At 45.8% G+C, this 22753-nt stretch overlaps 1 protein-coding gene across 1 annotated transcript in view; it reads right to left on the reverse strand.

The window, feature by feature from the left end:
- Positions 1-22753, reverse strand: part of LOC149433143 (ribosomal protein S6 kinase alpha-5) — a 119122-nt gene that overhangs the window by 46441 nt on the left and 49928 nt on the right. The window contains exons 4-8 of the mRNA XM_089664597.1: positions 18313-18420; positions 15131-15214; positions 12810-12913; positions 9974-10124; positions 7676-7837 (exon numbers count right to left, since the gene is read on the reverse strand). Coding sequence (XP_089520723.1) covers positions 7676-7837; positions 9974-10124; positions 12810-12913; positions 15131-15214; positions 18313-18420 — 609 coding nt within the window. The remainder of the gene's footprint in view (positions 1-7675; positions 7838-9973; positions 10125-12809; positions 12914-15130; positions 15215-18312; positions 18421-22753) is intronic.

The following is a 22753-nucleotide window of genomic DNA, read 5'->3' on the forward strand; positions in this document are numbered from 1 at the left end:
GGAGACATCCCCCCTCGAACACACAGAATGTGATTCACAGCCTCATCTGTGCATGTTTCCCTATGTGTCTGTGCAGGTGGGGGATGTACTTTCCCTCCCACTCAGGTCTCAGATTACACTTAGCTCCCTGCTCTATGCTGTTTAGTGTGTGTGACGTCAGACCCTCCAGCTCCTGGCTGCTGAAGCAGAAAAATACCCTGATAAGTGTGTTAAGTGTGTTTTAGAAAGCTGTAGAGAAGAGATGGCTACAGATAAGCAGGTACCACTTATGTAGGAAGATTTGTTTCACCTGAGACTCGTCACTTCAGTGGGTGTAAGGGTTTACAACCATTTTAAAGTGCAGGTTTGGCAGTGTTTTTGTCCCCTGTACTTGGCCCACTTTTCTGTCTGTACAGGCCTGCTTTCATCCAGCTTGTCCAGCCACTCCTCATATCTCCCTATAGAGAACAGCTACTGGTCACATTTCCTCCTGTGGTTACAGCAGTGTTTCTCAACTCCAGTCCTCATGGACCCCCAACAGGTCATGTTTTCAGGATTTCCATTATTTTGCACAGGTGATTTGATCAGTTTCACTGCCTTAGTAATTACCACAGCTGTTTCATCTGAGGGAAATCCTGAAAACATGACCTGTTGGGGGTCCATGAGGACTGGAGTTGAGAAACACTGGGTTACAGTGATCCGGTTTGACCTGAAGCATCGCCATGACCCAGCTACAGGCATTAACCACTTGCCGACCGCGCATAGCCGAAAGACGGCTTCACCGCGGCCGGCCAGTTCTGAGTGGACGTCATATGACGTCCTCCCAGAACGCGCTCTCCTGCGCGCCCCAGGGGGCGCGCACCCGGCGATCTCCGTGATCGCTGTGTCCTACGGACACAGCTGATCACGTGATGTGGTGAAAGGCCGATCCCTCCGGCCTTTTACCACGTGATCAGCGGTGTCCAATGACACGCTGATCACAGGAAAATGCAAGTGCCGGTTCTCGGCTGCACTTTCCTCACGCTGTCAGATCGTGAGGAAAGTACTGCCGAGAACCGGCAGTTGTCAGAGCGGGGATCGGCACCGATCATCAGGGCACTGATGATCAGTGCCCTGATGATCGGTGCCCAGCAGTGACCCCCGCAAGTTCCGATCAGCAGTGCGCCCACTAGCCCCGCCCACCCATTCCCAGCAGTGCCCCCACCTGTGCCCAGCAGTGCCCCCACCTGTGCCCAGCAGTGCACCCACCTGTGCCACTCTGCAGTGCCACCTACCTGTGCCCAGAAGTGCCACCTACATGTGCCCAGCAGTGCCACCCACCTGTGCCCACCAGTGCCACCCACCTGTGCCCACCAGTGCCACCCACCTGTGCCCACCCACCAGTGCTGTCCACCAGTGCCACCCACCAGTGCAGCCCAGCAGTGCTGCCAGTCAGTGCCACCAGTCAGTGCCCAGGGGTTGTGCCAGTCAGTGCCGCCAGTCAGTGCCCAGAAATGATGCCAGTCAGTGCCGTCTATCAGTACCCATCATCAGTGTCACCTATCAGTGCCGCCTATCAGTGCTGCATATCAGTGCCGCCTATCCGTGACCCCTAATTAGTGCTGTCTATCAGTGCCGCCTATCCGTGCCACCTCATTAGTACTGCCTATCAGTGCCCTTTAGTGCTGCCTATCAGTGCCCATCAGTGCCGCCTATCAGTGCCCATCAGTGCCGCCTCATCAACGCAAATCAGTGAAGGAGAAAAAATACCTGTTTGAAAAATTTTATAAAAGAAACAAATAAACTTTTTTTTTTTTTTCAAATTTTTTGCACTTTTTTTAATTTATAGCGCAAAAAGTAAAGCGCCCAGTGGCGATTAAATACCACCAAAAGAAAGCTCTATTTGTGAGAAAAAAATGATCAAAATTTCATATGGGTACAATGTTGCATGACCGCGCAATTGTCAATCAAAGTGCGGCAGCGCTGAAAGCTGAAAATTGGCCTGGTAAGGAAGGGGGTATAAGTGCCAGGTAGGCAAGGGGTTAAGAAGCAGAGAATTCTCCAGGCATCTCCCCCATACACACTGACCACACCACCAGGTTCCCAAGGATTTATGAGAATTGTAGTTCTATTTTACACCAGTAAAGGCATCATATATGATGTGCAGCAGCTCTATGGATTCTTCCCTAAACTCTCAGCCAGAATATATTTACGGGATTATGTCATCAGTGCATAAATATTAAAAAAAAAAGGTAACAAAAAAAGAGAAAAACTACAGCGAGGCTGTAAAGCAGACCCAAGCTGAGCTGCTTATTTACCGCGGAAGTAAATATTTTACCAAACCTTGCAACAGTCTGTATACAAATAATCTGCAAACAGAAAGGATTAGTCCCATAAAACCTTGGCTGCTTCTTTATTATTAAACCAACAGAAGCCCGGATGTAAACATGGAACAGTTGTATTATACAGCTTGAGGGTCGATGAGGATGCGCAGCAAACGGTAGAGTCGTTACGTCTGTATATGTGGCATGGATGGTGCAAATGAGCCCGGGTTCACACTGATGCGGTGTGGAATTCGCAGTGGTTTCAGTGCGCATTCTGCACCGCATAACAATCGTACCCTGTTCATGCGAACCGCTGCGGGTGTGTATGTTAAAGCGGAGTTCCACTCACCCTGTCAAAAAATAAGTCAGCAGCTACAAAAACTGTGGCTGCTGACTTTTAAAAATCAGCTACTTACCTGTCCCTCGGTCCCGTGGCGTATCCCCCGCAGCCCGTTTCACTGGCCGTCCTGTATTCCAAGAGGCCGGCATCTTCACTGTAGACACCCGGCTGTGATAGCTTGCGGCTTCACAGTCGGGTACCCACCGCGCATGCGTGAGTAGCGCTGCGCTTCATGAATGGTCCTGTAGTCTTCTTGGACCTGTCACATGTCCCAAAAAACTACCAGGAGGAAGCGAATACCAACCACGGCACCACCTGCCTGGAGTTTGCATGTTCTCCCTGTGACTGCGTGGGTTTCCTGCAATAACACATGGGTGTGTTGCATTCAGGTGTAGCAAGATGGTGGCTGCTGGAAATGACGTCACCACGCTTCCGCCCTACGCGTTACGTCACGAATCACGTGACTTCCTCAGGCACCTTTTCTTGACACTATTGGTAATATAGGCAGGTGCTAGCAGCCGACCAGTTTTGTTTTAGGTTATTTGGCAGCACAGGAGGAATTCTTGTTTTGGTTTACGTGTACAGAGTGGCTGAGTGAGCGAATAGAGCAACTAATCTGAAGTTTGCATGTTCTCCCCGTGCCTGTGTGGGTTTCCTCCGGGTCCTCCGGTTTCCTCCAACACTCCAAAGACATGCTGGTAGGTTAATTGGCTCCTGTCTAAATTGGCCCTAGTATGTGTATGTATGAATGTGCATTAGGGACCTTAGATTGTACGCCCCTTGAGGGTTAGGGACCTTAGATTGTACGCCCCTTGAGGGTTAGGGACCTTAGATTGTACGCCCCTTGAGGGTTAGGGACCTTAGATTGGACGCCCCTTGAGGGTTAGGGACCTTAGATTGTACGCCCCTTGAGGGTTAGGGACCTTAGATTGTACGCCCTTTGAGGGTTAGGGACCTTAGATTGTACGCCCCTTGAGGGTTAGGGACCTTAGATTGTACGCCCCTTGAGGGTTAGGGGCCTTAGATTGTACGCCCCTTGAGGGTTAGGGACCTTAGATTGTACGCCCCTTGAGGGTTAGGGGCCTTAGATTGTACGCCCCTTGAGGGTTAGGGGCCTTAGATTGTACGCCCCTTGAGGGTTAGGGGCCTTAGATTGTACGCCCCTTGAGGGTTAGGGACCTTAGATTGGACGCCCCTTGAGGGTTAGGGACCTTAGATTGTATGCCCCTTGAGGGTTAGGGACCTTAGATTGTACGCCCCTTGAGGGTTAGGGACCTTAGATTGTACGCCCCTTGAGGGTTAGGGGCCTTAGATTGTACGCCCCTTGAGGGTCAGGGACCTTAGATTGTACGCCCCTTGAGGGTCAGGGACCTTAGATTGTACGCCCCTTGAGGGTTAGGGACCTTAGACTGTACGCCCCTTGAGGGTTAGGGACCTTAGATTGTACGCCCCTTGAGGGTTAGGGACCTTAGACTGTACGCCCCTTGAGGGTTAGGGACCTTAGATTGTACGCCCCTTGAGGGTTAGGGACCTTAGATTGTACGCCCCTTGAGGGTTAGGGACTGATGTGAATGTACAAAATATGTATGTAAAGTGCTGAGGAAATTGGCGGCGCTGTAGAAGTACCTGAAATAAACACCGCTGAGTTCTTAGACCCAGCACCTCGGGTGAGCCCGCGTCATCTGCGAGGGTGACCTGCCTGTGCACTTTTCCTGCTGGTCTCTCTACTGCTGTAGCTACTGGTCTCTGAGCATTACCCATAATTGTGACAGCCAAAATGAGCCGATTGGGTAATGATCACTATGTGCGCAATCAGGGGCGGACTGACCATTTGGAAATTCGGGCACTGCCCAAGGACCTGGGGTTAGTAGGGAGCCCCATGAGATGCCCCTGGTACCTTTTTCATAGGCTTTTTTGAGTTTGGGCAAGGACACAGGGGCCCCATGATCCCCTATTGCCCGGGGGCCCCATGAGTTGTCAGTCCGCCCCTGTGCGCAATACATTTAAATGAATATAAAACAAGAAAGAAGACCCAGGGTAACAAACGCAAGGTGCAAATAGATAATTCATCCAATACTGTAAAAATAGAGGTAACTGCTCCTTCTGCATGGCCCTCAGAGGAATGGAATCAACTAAAAAAGCAATGGGGGGGGAGGGGGAATTTCCCTTCATTCTTAGCACTGTTTGGAGGAATGGCAAGCGCTAAGATGAATGAGAGTGTCCACTGTGACCAAAAAATTGGCTTCAAGTTATATATCAGTTGAAGAGTACAGCATGCAGTCACTTTCTCATTGGAAGTTTAACCCCTTCATGCCGGTGCCTCCCGGTCCTTTAAGAGTTTCGGAAGATGGGAGGCGGGGCAGGGTTTAGGGTCATGTGACACGTCACGGCGGTCACATGATCGGGAAAGGTCCCAATCGAAAGAGGAGATTGGGACCTTTCCGTGAGTACCGGACACGTGTGCTGGGAGCGCGCAGGGCGCACGCTCTCGGCACATATGTCCTTTTAAATAGAACGCGAATGTGCGGCCGCTCGGCGTCTAGGCCCAGACGCCGGGAGGCCACACATTTGCGTTCGGCCGGCAAGAAGAGGTTAAATAGGTCCCAAGGGTTGTAAAAGCTTACTAAAACTTTTGTGGACCAATTCTGGAGCCCCACCTACAATAAACCTAACCCTGGAACTAAGTATAACCATAGCCCTTTGTGGATAAAGTAATATGATGATCATGTTCAGAGCTGTCAATTCGATCAACTGGCCTCAATTAATATGAAAGCCATGTGATCTCAGTTGTGAGCACGTTACTTTGTCTACTAACCACTGCCGCACCGCCCTATAGCAGAAATAATGCTACAGGGCGGCATGGGTGCGCAAAATCACATATATATATATATATACATGGTTTTGCTGTTCCGGATAGGGGGCGTGCCCACATTCGCGGCCTCGGCTGTCAATCACCAGGTCCAGGCCAGTGATTCCCCGCCAGCACCCGGCAATCTCTGAGTATTACCGACGGGGGAGAGACCTGTATGTAAACAATACAGATCTCTCCCCTGTCAGCTCCTGCACACTGCTTTGTAAGGCTCTGCATAGCAAAGCCATACAAAGCAGTGTGCTTACAGTGTAAAGCACTCAAAACTAACATAGTAAAACAGAACACAGTTAACCCTTTGATCGTCCCACATTAACTCCTTCCTGCCCAGTGTCATTAGTACAGTGTCAGTGCTTTCTATTAGCGCTGATCACTGTATTAGTGTCACTGGGGATGTCAGTGGCAGTTAGTTCCCTCAGGTGTCAGAATGCCCGCAGTAATCCAGCTATAAGTCGCTGATCATATCATTACTAGTAAAAAAAAAAAAAAATCCCAGTATCTATATCGCCATTTGCAAATGCTATAACTTTCACGTAAACCAATTTAAACATATTGGGATTTTTTTTTTCTAGCAAAGACATGTCGTAGAATACATTTTGGCTTAAATTTATGAGGAAATTAGATTTTTTGAATTTTTTTTACTGGACATAAATTTAATAGCAAAAATTTAAAAATATTGTTTTTTTTTTCTCAAAATTGTCAGTCTTTTTTTTTACGGCGCAAAAAAAAAAAAAAAAAACGCACAGGAGATATAATACCACCGAAAGAAAGCTCTACTTGTGGGGAAAAAAAAGGAAGTAAATTTCATTTGGGTGCAGTGTTGCATGACCACGCAATTGTCAGTTAAAGTAACGCGGTGCCGTATCGCACAAATTGGCCTGCTCCGGATGGGGGGTAACTCTTCCGGAGGGCGAGGGGTTAAGCAATCAGCTGATGATGGTTATAGATGGTTTTGTTGATAAACAAAGCCCCATGATTGAGATCACGTGGCTTTCCTGATAAACAAAGCGATGTAATGCAGCTATAGGGTTCTCTCAGCTAGAAGCACTGCGCTTTCCTACCTTTTCTTAAATCCAATGTTGTCTAGATTTCATGGAATGTAAAATATGTCATTTATATGCTAGGACAAGTTTGCCAAAATCATCCGGACATCCCTGGTCCTGACTGTAAGTGACCAAAAAAAAAAAAAAACTTTAAAAAGGATAAGTTCACCCATATTTAAGGTGTAAACATGTAACATGTTCAGCATCAGAACCCCCCCCCCCCCCCCCCCCCCCCCGATCTCCCTATCACAATTGTAAGATTGCGCGGCCGTGTGGGGCTCCGCCAATTCTCTGATTCCCAGAATCCTGTGAATCAATGAATTACATGTACCAATGGCCCTAGAGGCTACCTGAACTACCATGGCACCGTTGAGCGCTGTGGTAGTGCATTGACTCTTCCTGTCTGTAAAACTGCCTGCCTGTACAATGTACATCCTGACAGTCTACAGGAGACCTGCATGGCACCAGTGATCTGCTGATCGTTGGTGTAATGCTTTTAAGGCTGCTGAAAAAAAAAAAAGTAAATGAACATTTTTTTTTACCTGCAAAAAAATGTGCATTTATTATTTTTTGTTAAAAAGGTGAACTTATCCTTTAACTTCAACCACAGGTACAGTTTATTAACCTCTTCGCGCCGGCGCCTCCCGGCCCTTTAAGAGTTTCAGAAGCCGAGAGGTGGGGTTTTAGGGTCATGTGACCGCTGTGATTCGCCGTCACATGATTGGAAAAAGGTCCCGATCGAAAGGGGAGATCGGGACCTTTCACGGACACATGTGCTGGGAGCGCGCAGGGCGTGCGCTCTCAAGACATATGCATTTTCTAAATGCGCGCAAATATGCGTCAAGGCCCAGACGCCAAGAGGCCGCATATTTGCGTGCGATCAGCGTCAAGGGGTTAAAGAGTGTTGAGGCTCTCTGCCACCATTACAAATTCAGCATCCAAAGTCAATGCAGTCTCCGAGATTGCTAGACGCAGGATTTATTTAGATGAGAATTCAGCTGGGTGATTCAAAACTCCTGAGCCCCCACCCCCAGAGAAGCTGTGCAAGCAGAAGATTAGCAGAAGACCGGATCTTCACATGCAGACACACACACACCTAGCCCCTGGTACAATACCCTGTAGTTCAAGTTCCACCAGTTACCTGAAATATTCGGTCAGCGTTCATGGGTAGAGCAGCAGGAGAGTAGGTGGGATCCATCTCTGTAAATTCCTCAGCAAAATTCCCTACATCAAGCTCATCCTTAATGACAGGTTTAAACGGTGCGGAGACTTTCTTTGCTGCCAAATTATCCCAATTAATTGTCTGCAAAAAAATGAGCAAAAATAGTTTTTAAAGGATCACTCGGGACTCTAGACATAAAATGTTCTTTTAAATATATTCCTCTATAGCCAAAAAATATATAAACCCACTTTGTGTGCAATAAATGCATTTGCAAACCCAGTTATTACCAGTAAATTAGCACTTCTGCCTGGCAGCACTTCTGTAGGCAGCAGTATAACCAAAATGTGTAAGATTATCTACAATTCCTGCTGTCCCTCAATGAGAGAGAAAGAATTTTTGAGAAAATCACTACATACAGGGAAGGAATTTCTAAATGTAAAGTGTTCCATCTGCCAAACGATTTCTACATTAGGCACCCATGCCAAACTTCAGTGCCAGGTCAGTGAACAAACTTGTGTCCACTGCAGACAAGCAATACTGATTACTCACTAAACCACCTCTTGTCTGATGAATGAAACAAAAATCAGAAGTACTGAGGAATTTAAGACTTTTGAGGCGCCCATTCTCTGGATGAATTTTGGGGTGCCCTTTTTTTGGATGATTTGCATGACTCCATGAGTCTGCGCGCTCCCAGCACAAAGACCGCAGTGTCACTGAGAGCCCCGGGTCTCGTTCTAACGATCGGACCCGGGACTCCGGATTCCAGGTCACATGATCGCTGTGATAGCCTCTGATTGGCTATCACAGTGATCAGTCACTGTGCAGCCCTGCCCCCTTGTTTTTCTCTCTCTCTATGAATGGAGAAGAGAGATACATTGTATCCTCCAAACTCCTGGCATTGAGAGGAAAAAAAAAATGTTTGTTAAAAGAAAAAAAAAAAAAGATAAATAAATATTAAAAAATAAAATAAAAAAATAAAGAAAAAATACCTAGATCAAGGTTTGATCTAGTTCAGTGCCAGGGTTATTGTTTGGGTCCAAGTCAGGGTTAAAGGTCAGGATTAAAATAAAATTGGTATCAGTGTCAGTCAGTGTCAGTGTGTTTTAGGTAAAAAAAAAAAAAAAAAAAAGACAAAAACAAAATGCGCACTATTGTTTCTGGGCTGCACTACGGGTACAAACAAATAACATACACATAGATAGTATCGCTGCGATCATCAAGAGCTGGAAAATGTATTTTGGGTTGTTCTTTGGTGGTAGGTTATGGTCAGGGGCGGACTGACAACTCATGGGGCCCCCCGGGCAATAGGGGATCATGGGGACCCTGTGTCCTCGCCCACACTCAAACCACACCCGAAAAAGCCTATGAAAGGTACCAGGGGCATCTCGTGGGGCCCTCTACTGACCCTGGGCCCTCGAGCAGTGCCCAAGTTCCCAAATGGTCAGTCCGCCCCTGGTTATGGTAGTAACAAGAAACACACAACTAAATTAAAAAAATGATTTTTTTTTTACTAAATTGGGTCAGTTTTCCTTTGATAATGAAAAAAAAAATCAGGAGCTATCCATTACCATTTACCACCAAATGAAAGCCAAATTTGTCCTGAAAAAAACGCGATATAATCCACCTAGATGTACAAAGTAGTTGTGATGATCTGTACGGTTTTACTATCACATGTCAATGTTGCAAAATTGTGCTTAGGCATTTAGATTTGTTTTACTCTTAGGCGTGAAGGGGTTAAACACTCAGCCATTGAAGCACAATTCACTGATGCGTGAATTGGCCCTTGCAGCATTATCAAAGGCACTACCTGGCCTTTGCAAGACGATCAAACAGTGAGACACAGACATGACAACTTCACTTTTAGCAGTTTTTGAATTTGCAGATTAGGCTACACATATAATTCTTCTTCTCTAATATGGTCAGCACAATGTGCAACAGATTTGGCCATTCTCAGTGATGGCCCATTCTTATATAGGTGGCAAATACACAATTCTTGTCAGGGACAGGCCATCATATAAGAACCTGTTACAGTATATCCCCAATATGACCACATTCCCAATCTCTAACCGCTTGATATCCAAACTGATGTCATTAGTCAGATGTGACCTACACACCTCTGCTCCCAATCTGCCCTGCATGGCCACTTTGACTACATAACCCCTTCCTTGTGTGATATCACTGAGGCGCAATCAAATCTTGTCCAAACGAGCATCACCGGTTGGACAAAACATATAACTAAGTAAAAAAAATACATTTTCTCAATGCTGTAATACCCACCTCGAAAAAATTATGCTTTTTTATTTCATCGGAGCCCTCCGGCCCACAACCCAAACGCTTTTTGGGGTCTTTCATCAATAACCCTCGTATAAGATCTTTTACAAGTTCACTCATTTCTGGTGGATACGGAGGGTCACTTTTCAATATTCTCCTACAATGGAAATGAAAAAAAAAAACAACCTGATAATGAACACACATTCAATAAAAATATAACCCCCTTTATAGAACTGCATCAACTGATTGTAATGATCATAATTTAATATGTTACATTTGCTACATTGTATTCTTTAGATACTGCCTATGTCTGGTGTGATAAAAAAGGTTCCAAATAAATAAAAGAGCAATAAAACTCAACATAAGTTTTCAATAGACCCCTTCCACGTGAAGGGGCCGAGCAAGTCTGCTTGCCAGTTTTTCAGGCAGACCTGATTGGACTTTCATTCACCCCTTTGGACTGGTGTTTGTTTACTCATGCCTACCTCCAATGCGATCCAGTCTGCTATAAAAAAAAAAAAAAAAAAAAAGGAAGGGGATCCATCCCCCTCCATCTAGGCCAGGGGTAGGCAATCTGCGGCTCTCCAGCTGTTGCAGGACTACAAGTTCCATCATGCCTCTGCAAGTCATAGCTGTAACTGTCAGTTTGTAATGTTGCAATGCCTCATGGGAAATGTAGTTCCACAACAGCTAGAGAGCCGCAGGTTGCCTACCCCTGGTCTAGGCGGATGAGATCTGAGGGCAGTTGAGTGTAAACAGACAGTGGAATAAAAAAAACAAAACAAAAAAACAGAGAGTGGTGGAATCAGTTTACACCCACCGGGCCATAGCTCTGCTCTGAACAGCAGGAGATTCAGTGGACAGATCCCCTGCTGATCATACCAGAGACCGCCCTGTGTGAAAGGGGCCTTCAAAACACCGAATGAGAGGAAATATGACGACTTCTACAGACCAGATCCCAAATCCGAAATGCAAACAAATGCTTAAAGTGTCGTTAAACCCACATCATTAAAAATGATCAATGTTGTACTATATGCTGTAAATACTCTCCCGGTCACTATGGGATTTGTTTTCTGTATTCTGCAAGACTCCTGGTTGATCCTGCTGTTTTTGATCTTCCCCTCTTGTCCCTGTCCCCACTGCAGTTGGGGATTTTGCAAAGCAGTGTTGGCAGCTACTGCACGTGTTCAGTTTGCAGTGTATTGTACCTTAGATTATACGCCCCTTGAGGGTTAGGGACTGATGTGAATGTACAATTGTGATGAACCGTTCCTTTGTGATAACATTTTGCCCTTTCTGTTCTGGTTTTCTCCCCTTGTTAAGTGGTCTTCCCGTTCTCCCCTTGTTAAGTGGTCTTCCCGGTCTCCCCTTGTTAAGTGGTCTTCCCGGTCTCCCCTTGTTAAGTGGTCTTCCCGGTCTCCCCTTGTTAAGTGGTCTTCCCGGTCTCCCCTTGTTAAGTGGTCTTCCCGTTCTCCCCATTTTAAGTGGTCTTCCCGTTCTCCCCTTGTTAAGTGGTCTTCCCGTTCTCCCCTTGTTAAGTGGTCTTCCCGTTCTCCCCTTGTTAAGTGGTCTTCCCGTTCTCCCCCTGTTAAGTGGTCTTCCCGTTCTCCCCTTGTTAAGTGGTCTTCCCGTTCTCCCCCTGTTAAGTGGTCTTCCCGTTCTCCCCATTTTAAGAGGTCTTCCCGTTCTCCCCTTGTTAAGTGGTCTTCCCGTTCTCCCCTTGTTAAGTGGTCTTCCCGTTCTCCCCTTGTTAAGTGGTCTTCCCGTTCTCCCCTTGTTAAGTGGTCTTCCCGTTCTCCCCTTGGTAAAGCTGTATATGTTTAGCAGCTGTTATGTAGACAGACACACTATACTGTTTGTTTAGGGAAATGTGACCTTGTAGTCTTTCACTTCTATAGAGTTCATACTGTATTGTTGGGTTGTAGGGTTTTGTTGTGGGTGGGGAAAACCCGGTGCCAGGCTGTCTGGTGGGGGTGGGGGTGAAGCTGTATATACTGAACTATGTTCAATAAAGATTGATTCATTTCACCCTACAGGAAGTTCAGACTTGTTGTTTGGGATAGCAGGGAAGGATTGGTTTTGAGCTCTAATACCTGCCTCGGCAGAGCACTGGAAGACTTGCAGAAAAGGGGACCATTGAGACGTATCACTTCGCACGAGGAAGCCCAGGCGGAACGGTTCCGCCACAACAATATATATGTAAAGCGCTGCGTAAATTGATGGCGTTATATAAGTACTTGAAATAAATAAAATAATAAATAAATATTTTCTCCCTTGAGTATTTCCCTCCCTATCACATCTGAGCAGCCCATGTGATTATAGAGTCAGACATGTGTGTATATACACAGTGGATAAATAAAAGCCCATTTGAATGGGATCAAACCGCACCACAGCAAAGTCGTGCATGCAGCAATTTGGGAACCAGATTGCACGGTACAGAAGTGCGGGCCAAAGCGCTATGTTTGCAACCTGCGTTTGGGTGCAATTAAAATTGCACTGACACCAGCTGCAGATCGCAAGGGCAGTGCGATTGAAATGCGGTGCGGTGAAACACGTACAGATCATGGGCTTTCCCGAACCACATTAGTGTGAACCTGAAGTAAACTCTGGACTTCCTGACTTTGACACAATCGCAATATTTCCTGAGTAGCCTTATCAGCCTAGAGAATTATATTATTGTCTGGCACTACTTTGAATTATTGTTGTTTTGCATTGTTTTTTAGAATAACTGACCGTGAGGGTGCAACACATTTCTCTACATTGAAGAGCGATGATGCTGATGATGCTGCTGCTTTGGGATAACCTGGTAGAAGTCTGTTCTACTTACAGCTCTGTCACTTACTTAGAGATTTCCGCCTGTGAGTTTTTTTCCCCGTCGACGGTAAAAGGCGATGCGCCTGTAAGCAGCTCGTACATCAAAACCCCCAAACTCCACCAATCCACAGCCTGGAAGGAAGCAAAGGTAAAGCCGAAGGCGAAACAACAACTGAAAGAATTGTTTTGGTAAGCAATTGTAATTCTTTTGTAGAACATTATTCTCCAATTAACAGACTTCCTGTCCTCGGGGCGGACAATGTTCTCTCTTCATGCGGGATCTATGGAAGCAGCTTTACATTTGTCAGAACACATTTCTAAAGAACAGCTCCCCCTCTCTGCACCATACCAAAGAGGGAGGTGTTCTATAGTCTACTGCAGGGGTCTCCAAACCTTTCACTATTAGGGCAATATTGTATATTTTACAAATATTCAAGGGACGGAAAAAAAATTCCCATCAGGGTGCCCTTTACATCACAGTCCCTAATAGAGTTCCATTTACATCTTGGTCCCTATCAGAGTTCCCCTTACATCAGGGTCTTCCTTATGACAGGGTCCCTATCAGGGTTCCCATTTACATCTGGGTTCCTATCAAAGTCTACCTTACATCAGAGTCCTCCTTACATCAGGGTCCCCATCAGAGTCATCCTTTCAAAAGGGTCCCCATCAGAGTGCCTTCTTACAACAGGGCCTCCATAAGAGTCCTCCTTACATCAGGGACCCCATCAAAGTTCTCCCTTTATCAGGGCCCCCATTAGAATCCTCCTTACATCAGGGTCCCCATCAGAGTTCCCCTTACAACAGATGTAAGATGTAAGAGTTCCCCTTACATCACAGTCCTCCTTTCATCATGGTCCCCATTAGAGTCCTCCTTACATTAGGGTCCCTATCAAAGTCCCCCCTTACATCAGGGCCCCCATCAGAGTCCTACTTTCAAAAGGGTCCCCATCAGAGTGCCCTCTTACATCAGGGCCTCCATAGGTGTCCTCTTTATATTAGGGCCCCCATCAGAGTTCCCCTTACATCAGAGTCCTCCTTTCATCAGGCTCTCCATCAGAGTCCTCCTTACATCAGGGTCCCCTATCCATGTCCCCCCTTACATCAGGACCCCCATCAGAGTCCTTCTTACATCAGGGTCCTCATCTGAGCCCCCTTTACATAAGGATCCCCATCAGAGTCCAACAAACTTCAGGATCCTCATTAGAGTCCCCCCTTACATGAGGGTGCCTATCAGAGTGCCCCTTCCATCAGAGTCCCCTCTACAACTGTAAACTGGGTACCATAGTCAGCCTCTGCTGACCTTAAGGTTGACCCTAGCTTTGGGCCGGATGTGGCCTACGGGCTGTAGTTTGGAGACCCCTCATCTACAGAGTCCTCCTTACATCAGGGCCCCCATTAAAGTTCTCCTTTTATCAGGGCCTCCATTAGAATCCTTACATCAGGGTCCCCATCAGAGTTCCCCTTACAAAAGAGTCCTCCTTACATCAGAGTCCTACTTTCATCAGGGCCCCCATCACAGTCCTCCTTTCATCATGGTCCCCATTAGAGTCCTCCTTACATTAGGGTCCCCATCAAAGTCCCCCCTTACATCAGGGCCCCCATCAGAGTCCTAATTTCAAAAGGGTCCCCATCAGAGTGCCCTCTTACATCAGGGCCTCCATAGATGTCCTCCTTATATCAGGGCCCCCATCCAAGTTCTCCTTATATCAGGGCCCCCATCAGAGTTCCCCTTACATCAGAGTCCTCCTTTCATCAGGCTCTCCACCAGAGTCCTCCTTACATCAGGGTCCCCTATCCAAGTCCCCCCTTACATCAGGGCCCCCATCAGAGTCCTTCTTACATTAGGGTCCTCATCTGAGCCCCCTTTACATAAGGATCCCCATCAGAGTCCAACAAACTTCAGGATCCTCATTAGAGTCCCCCCTTACATGAGAGTGCCTGTCAGAGTGCCCCCTTCCATCAGATTCCCCTCTACAACTGTAAACTGGGGACCATAGGCAGCCTCTGCTGACCTTAAGGTTGACCCTAGCTTCGGGCCGGATGTGGTCTAGGGGCTGTAGTTTGGAGACCCCTCATCTACAGAGTTGGTAGACAAGGACAGGGCACTGTCACCCTATAACAGGAATAGACTAAATAATGACATTCACGGAAGATCACCAGGGAATATTTTAGTGAAAGTTGCATATTTAAGGTATAGTTAATTACTTTTTAAATCATATTACATGTTAAGGGTTATATAAGGTTTAGTGATTGGGGTTACATCAATTACATGAAAAACACCAGTGCATATAAGAGAGGCGGTATTGCAAATATTCTGTAGTATTGGGGAGGAAAAAAAATAACAGGTACCTTATCATGTCCCGATTCCCCTCCGCGGACGATCTCTGGCGCCATGTATTCTATAGTCCCACAAAAGGAGTACGCTCTTTCATTCTAAAAGTAAAGTGATTGTTTATTTTTCCAAATAATAAGTACTTATAAGAACCAAGGACATTCATAAAGTCTGAAATGTGATCAATATGGAGTCTAATGGTGCAACACATGGACCGAAGTACCATGGCCTCTGCTCATACGTGAGCTTCGCTTGTATTGGAGTTCACAGGGAAAACGCAACTGCTGAAAATACATTCTAAAGCTGAAAGTTTAGCCTACCTTTACTTTGCCCTCCCTGATCCTACCCCACTTCACCCACCCCCATCCCCTAAATCAGTAACTACACTTTTGTTGAGAGAAAAAAAAAAAACATTTCCCTTTGGGTGATAGATGTACATTGCAGGGATTGTAACAAACTTTGTTGCAGATTCCTACCTTTTGCTATCCTGAATAAATAGCTGTTTGTTTGTCTGTCTGTGTTCATGTGCAGAGAGAATCTGTATGGGAGTGGATTCATAATTCTCAATCAGCTGCTGCACTTGCAGGGCTCTAATGAGAAAAGTGTCAGGGTCTGCATCTTTTTAGATGTTGTGACGGGAGTGACTTTTGGGGGTGGGGAGACCCTGTCTCAGCTCCCCATATCCCCATTATGTGTAAGTCACCCTGTGCCTGTTAGGGGTACAGGGTGAAATGTTCTAATATTGGTGTGGGGGTTGTTCATTGTGCTCTGCCATGTGGTGCATCCCATTGTTCTATTGTGTGTCTTGCTTGGGAGAAAACTATTATGGGATGTAATATTTGTGTATTTGTGTGGGGGTTGTTCATTGTTCCCTGCCATGTGGTGCATCCCATTGTTCTATTGTGTGTCTTGCTTGGGAGAAAACTATTATGGGATGTAATGTTTCCGGCAGCCCTTCCCCCTGATGGGACGGCCTGCTGATGTGTTTCCTGTCTAGGTATTTCCCCGCCCTGTGTATATATCTTGTATCTATGTTAAAATAAAAGCAGTCTATTTCCTGTCTTTCATACGAGTCTGGTGCTGTTACGTCTTGTATGGTCAGTGGTGGTGTCCGTGGATCTGTGTTCAGACAGAGAAGCTGGAGCCTAACGGAAATACCCTAGCGCAGTCTGGGTCCGGTTCCGTTACATTGGTGGCAAGCGGTGGGATTGTGCTTCCAAGCTGTGAACACGTCCAAACCACCACCGGGATTCAAGATCAGGAAAGGAGACGTCGGTCACCCCAGTGGAAATATGGACCTTGCATCAGAGTTCCCAGGACTGCTGCAGACTGTTCTTGCAACATACCCCAGGACTGTGTCTGCGGATCAGTACCTGGAGCTCAGGCAGCGGATTTGGGAGGTGCTTTGGAGAGGGGCCCTCCAGGTTGCTGGTATGGACAAGGGCAAGTGCTATCCAACCCCAGGGGAACGGGCCAGGGACCATCAGAAGTTATGAATACCATTCCTGGGAGAGCGACCCCAGGAGCAATGGCTGACTGAGTTGGACAGGCTGGTCCTGCAGGAGATAGAGTTGGACAACCGGTATCGGTCTCTGCAATGGTACGCAGAGCAGGAATATTTAGGGGTGACAACAGAATGCTCTCCAGAGGGATAAGACTTTGGTGGCCCTGGATTGCTGTGGGAGAGCCTTACAGATCTTTTTGTGTTTGGCGATGAAGGAGAACCTACCCTTGAGGACCTGCGAGAAGGCAGAGAGGCTATGTTCGGTCTCAGAGCTTGAACCAGATCTAGAATACCTACTGAAGAAAGAACTGCCTCTGGAAAGGGCATACAGGCAACTGCTAAAACATGTTCGGCAGCATGCCCAAGAATCAGCAGTGGAAATTCCAGAGACTGAGGATTTGATAGACTTCTCTGCTGAGGAAAAACAACCTGGTAAGCCTCCAGCAGAAGAACTGGCAACAGGGCCAAACATTAGTGAATTTTACCCAGCACTGGTAACATCTTCTGAGTTCCACGGACAGGAGATGGTGAACCCCTATCCCCAGACACCAGTTCCAGAGACTGGGGATTTGATCGACTTTTCTGCTGAGGAGGAACCAGCCGGCACGCCTCCAGTAGAAGAGCTGGCATCAGAGCATGGCGTGGTTGACCTCTGCCCACAACAATCAGCACTGCAGGAGCTACAGGAAGAGGATGCAATCGGCACTTCACAACGGCAGTTTGAGCTGATGTCCGTGGATGGGATATATCTTGTATCTATGTTAAAATAAAGCAGTCTATTTCCTGTCTTTCATACGAGTCTGGTACGGTTTCGTCTTGTATGGTCAGCGGTGGTGTCCGTGGATCTGTGTTCGGACAGGGAAGCGGGAGACTAACGGAAATACCCTAGTGCAGTCGGGGTCTGGTTCCGTTACAGATGTGATTTCCTATTGGGAGTATCTCACCAAAAATGACATTTGTGTTGCAGGGGATGCTGGAAATCTGACTCGTATCTTAGTGCATACTTCTGGGAAATCAGTGAGCCAGTCAGGGGAAGAGGAGGGAGATGGGAAGGTCATTGGGAGATTGCTGGATATCCAGGAGGGGCCTCTGCAGTGTTACATTGGAGTGGTAGAGGATTGAGCATGAGTGGAATGATATTAAAGAGGAGTTCCACTCACCCTGTCAAAAAATAGAAGTCAGCAGCTACAAAAACTATAGCTGCTGACTTTTAATAAACAGCTACTTACCTGTCCCTCGGTCCTGCGGTGTGTATTTTGTATACTCTCATGCTGTCAGTGGGGGAATCCTGCTGACAGCTGAAAGAACCGAGCTGGAAGATATCGGTTTTTAGTTTCGGTGCATTTGCACAAGTACTGATACTCATGCAAATGCCTATTATCGGCACCGATACCGGTATCAGTGCAACCCTACTTCAATGCATCTAAATTTACTGCCACAATTGGAGCTGAGCACCTTATCCCTTCCTCTTCCATATCCCTGGATTGATATTGTAATCTGAAGCTGTGAGATTGTATTCTGTAATAGATATCTGTTATTACTCCTTCAGTCTATACCTGCTTTTTATATGTACCTACATTTAAACTCAGAATGAACAAAAAATATGCCCAGGTAAAAAAATACAAAAGGTAAATAATACTGAAAATACACTACAGCTTCTCCTCAAGTCAGCATATAAACAAGCAATTAACTCACCTCATCAGACAGGAACTCCTTGCTGAGCCCAAAGTCTGTCAATACCACGTGACCGCTGGAGTCCAAAAGAATGTTCTCAAGTTTTATGTCCCGATAAATTATCCCCAGCTGTAACGGCAAAGTAACATTTTTTCCCTGTCAGCTTATGGGGTGCATTAGAATGAAGCGCAGAACTGAACATTGCAGGGAGACAGATGGAAGAATCTGCGGTTAGTTAAATATTCAGTAAACAGCAGTAAATTCTACTAGAGACTCCATACCATATACAACCAGTATTAGTCCTGATTTATGAGCCAATGGGGAAGCCGATGGAATTAGCCAATAAAAAAGAATTATCCAGCTATAAAAATGTAGAACAGTCGGGGCTTCATGAATACTGAATACATGGGAGATGAGAAGCGGCTCTGTGACTACTTTAAAGTGTGCTTCTTTGAAAAATAAAAGATTAAAGGATAAGTTCACCTTTTTGACAAAAATAATAAATATACATTTTTTTTTTTGCATGTAAAAAATTGTGCATTTATTATTTTTGCCTGCAGGAGGCTGGACAGCACTGCAGCAGCGATCAGTAGATTGCTGATGCCATGCAGGTCTCCTGCAGACCTGTCAGAATATCTGCTTGCCATACGGGATGTACAAACAAGCAGATATACTAACAGGAAACTTCAATGAACTTCTACGGCGCTTCACAATGCCGTAGTTCATTGAAAGCTACAAGCCCACAGCTAAGACTAACGGGACTTGTAGGCACTCATTCACAGAACTTTCTGAATGAGTGCCGTGGCCTTGTGGGCGGAGCCCCGCATGGCCACGCGGTTTTCAAATCTGACAGATAGTATGGGGAAACCTCTCCCCGTACTATCTGTCAGAGGGAGGGGGGCACGTCTGCAGCTATGGGAACATGTTAGGGCTCATGTACACGGGGCGTTAGGAAAACTCTTCTGAACGATGGAAACTGACTGCTGGAAAACGTAGGTTAAAAAAGTCAGTTGAACCGCGATTGCATACCGCGTTTGTGTTTAGAAGCGTTTTTAAAAGATAAAATCAGGAGACCTTCCCAAAGCACTGAAAAATAGTAAATAATTCACTATTTCAAACATTTTGAGAGGAATAGAGAGAGCAGAAGCAGAGAGAGCAGTATGTGTGGAGATGACCTGTCTTTTCTGGGTGTATTCACTATGGATCCCATCATGAGTATAATGCGGCGCGTTCTACCATTGTTTCCTTCACGCCAAACCTGGAACTGACTGCGCTGGTGTACCGGGTCCATTTGAATACATGGGAAATGCTTTGCATGCATTTCTGATGAAAAAAGGGCTCTGGACAACACTCGATATGGAAGTTAAAAAACGCTTCTAAACGCAAAGGTTTATAAACGCGGTTAACCGCGTTTACAAGCATTTATATGCGTTCGGCGTTTGAAACACAAGTTTGGTGCGTTCCAAAAAAATGACTGCAAACTCAACTGCCTGTAAATGATGATGTGTGCACGGACACATAGGAGAACATTAGGGAGAGTTCAGGGGCTGCTGAAAAGAACAATGAACAGCTCCTGGACGTTCGTTTAGCAGCTGCAGTGTACATGAGCCCTTACATGTTCCACCCTAAAAACAGGTGGAACATGTAACATGTTCCCAAAGGTGAACTCATCCTTTAATACTTACCTCAACTGCTGCAGGTCTCTGTTGTCTTCAAGCGCTACCCTGGCTAAAAGATCATAAGGGAGTGTCAAGCGCCTGGCTTCCCCCACAACTGCACCACAGTATCTCTGAATAAATCAAAGTGCAGCTGCTGTCCTATTTGATTTAAACATCAAAAAATATGAAAAGTAAAATGAACGGCGCTGATTTCGCCAACTGTGACAATGTATCGTGCCAACAATATCTTAAAGTACAATGTGCATTATATGACAAATGAAGTTCATATAAAATCATAAAAATATCAAAAACACAATAAAATAATATTAACCCCTTGACGCCGACGTAACACAAATATGCGGCCTCACAGACCTGGGCTTTTTTCCGTGGGGCCGCATATTTGCGTACCTGTCTTTGTGCTGGGAGTGCGCCGCTCGGCGCGCTCCCAGCACCAAGACCGCGGTGTCACTGAGAGCCCCGGGTCCCGTTCTAACGATCGGGACCCGGGACTCCCGATTCCGGGTCACGTGATCGCTGTGATAGCCTCTGATTGGCTATCACAGTGATCAATCACTGTGCAGCCCGGCCCCCTTGTTTTCTCTCTCTCTATGAATGGAGAAGAGAGATACATTGTATCTCTCGAACTCCTGACACAGAGAGAGAAAAAAAAGTTTGTAAAAAAAAAAAAAAAGATAAATAAATATTAAAAAATAAAAGAAAAAATAAAGAAAAATACCTAGATCAAGGTTTGATCTAGTTCAGTACCAGGGTTAGTGTTTGGGTCAAGGTCAGGGTCAAAGGTCAGGGTCAAGGGCAAAGGTCAGGGTCAAAGGTCAGGATTTAAAAAAAAATTGGTATCAGTGTCAGTTAGTGTTAATGTCAATGTCAGTGACAGTGTGTTTTATATAAAAAAAAAAAGACAAACACAAAATGCGCACTGTTGTTTCTGGACTGTACTACGGGTACAAACAACAAATAACATACACATATATGGTATCGCTGCGATCGTCAAGAACTGGAGAATGTATTTTGAGTTGTTCTTTGGTGGTAGGTTATGGTCGTAACAAGAAACACACAGTTAAATTTAAAAAAATGATTTTTTTTACTATTTTGGCCCAGTTTTCCTTTAATAATAAAAAAAAATTAGGAGCTATCCATGACCATTTACCACCAAATGAAAGCCCAATTTGTCCTGAAAAAAACAAGGTATAATCCACCTGGATGTACAAAGTAGTTGTGACGATATGTACGGTTTTACTAACACGTCAACGTTGCAGAATTGTGCTTAGGCATTTAGATTTGTTTTACCCTTAGGCGTGAAGGGGTTAATATCATTCAATATAAAGTGTCCTGTATAATAAATCCCCCCCAAAAAAGGTGCATTGAAGACTCTGTGCCAAGAAAAAAACTAATCCGGTTACGATCTCAGGCCACGAGTACAGACCTGGTGTCAGCACCTGTGGTAGTGAGCTCTTTTGATCCACAACTTGGGGTTCCCCAGGGCGCAGAGTCTAAGCCCCAGCCTACTTGTTCACCAGGGCTCCTGATGGTGGGGATGGACTTGCAGCAGGCTGGGACCAGGTCGCGGCCCCCAGGTACACCCAGCTGAGGTAGAGGAGACCGCTAGCGGGAGCAGAGTACAACGGGAGAAGACACAGGGAATCCAGTAGGCAAGCCGAGGTCAGGACAGGCGGAAAACATGCAATGTCAGGAACGAAGCCGGGGTCGGTACACAGATAGACTATATAGGATTCGCAGCAGAAACACATGGGAGCTCCAACAACAAGCCGTTGCTCAGGCAAAGTGGGACAGACTGAGCATGTCTTAAATAGACAAGCCAGCTAGGAGGCGGGCCAGGAAGTGATGAAAGAGAAGGGCATAAAACCCAGAGGATAGCAGACGACGCCCACAGGTTAGCACAGACAAACACACATGTGAAGGAATCAAGAGCAGCAAGGAGGTAAGAATAAACACACAAGAGGCTGCAGGCTAACTTGTGACACCTGGTGTGTGTGGTGATGTCACATTCAAGTCCCACCCCTCCCTTTTTAAGTGTAAAACCATCTAAAAACTTTTATTTGATAGAAACACTCATAACACTCACAATGATACGTGTCTCCACTGACACTAGTAAAACAGGTTCAATCAAGTAGCCGAGCCGATTTGGACGTGATCTCAGGACGAGCATGGACCCAGCATGCGTGGTGACGTCATGTCCAAGCTCCACCCTACGCGTTTCGTCATGCAGTATGTATGTGCTTGCAGACTGAGATCATGGACTGATTCAGGTCAGATACATGACTGAACCTGTTATACTAGTGTCAGTGGAGACACATATCATTGCGAATGTTATGAGTGTTTTTATAAGATAAACTTTCTTAGGTGGTTTTACACTATGCAAGCCTCTTTTTCTTCCTCCTTCATGTGATGTGATGAGAAAATGTGGAATGACAGTTTAAAGAGATCCCTGAAAGGAAATTGCTGAACCTAAATGAGCTGCAGATCCCAACTCCCAGAGCCATATGCGTTTTTAGCTGGTTTACAACATTACCAGCACCTTCCTCTGAGGAGTTTATTTGGTACATTTGGTGATGAAGAGAACTAAGTTTTGTGAAATAACAAAGGATTAGGAAGGATTGTTCTCGGTTTCAATGTTACATTTTATATTGGACATTGTACTTTTTGTTTTTTGTTTGCACAGACTGAATGATCTTTTGGAGATTTATCATACGGGACACTTTATATTGAATGATATTAATATTTATTGTAATTTGTAATATTTTTATGATTCATATAAATGCCAT

The sequence above is a fragment of the Staurois parvus genome, unplaced genomic scaffold (assembly GCF_062004578.1).
Source record: "Staurois parvus isolate SC_StPar_1 unplaced genomic scaffold, SC_StPar_1.0 ptg001958l, whole genome shotgun sequence".
Taxonomy (NCBI): domain Eukaryota; kingdom Metazoa; phylum Chordata; class Amphibia; order Anura; family Ranidae; genus Staurois; species Staurois parvus.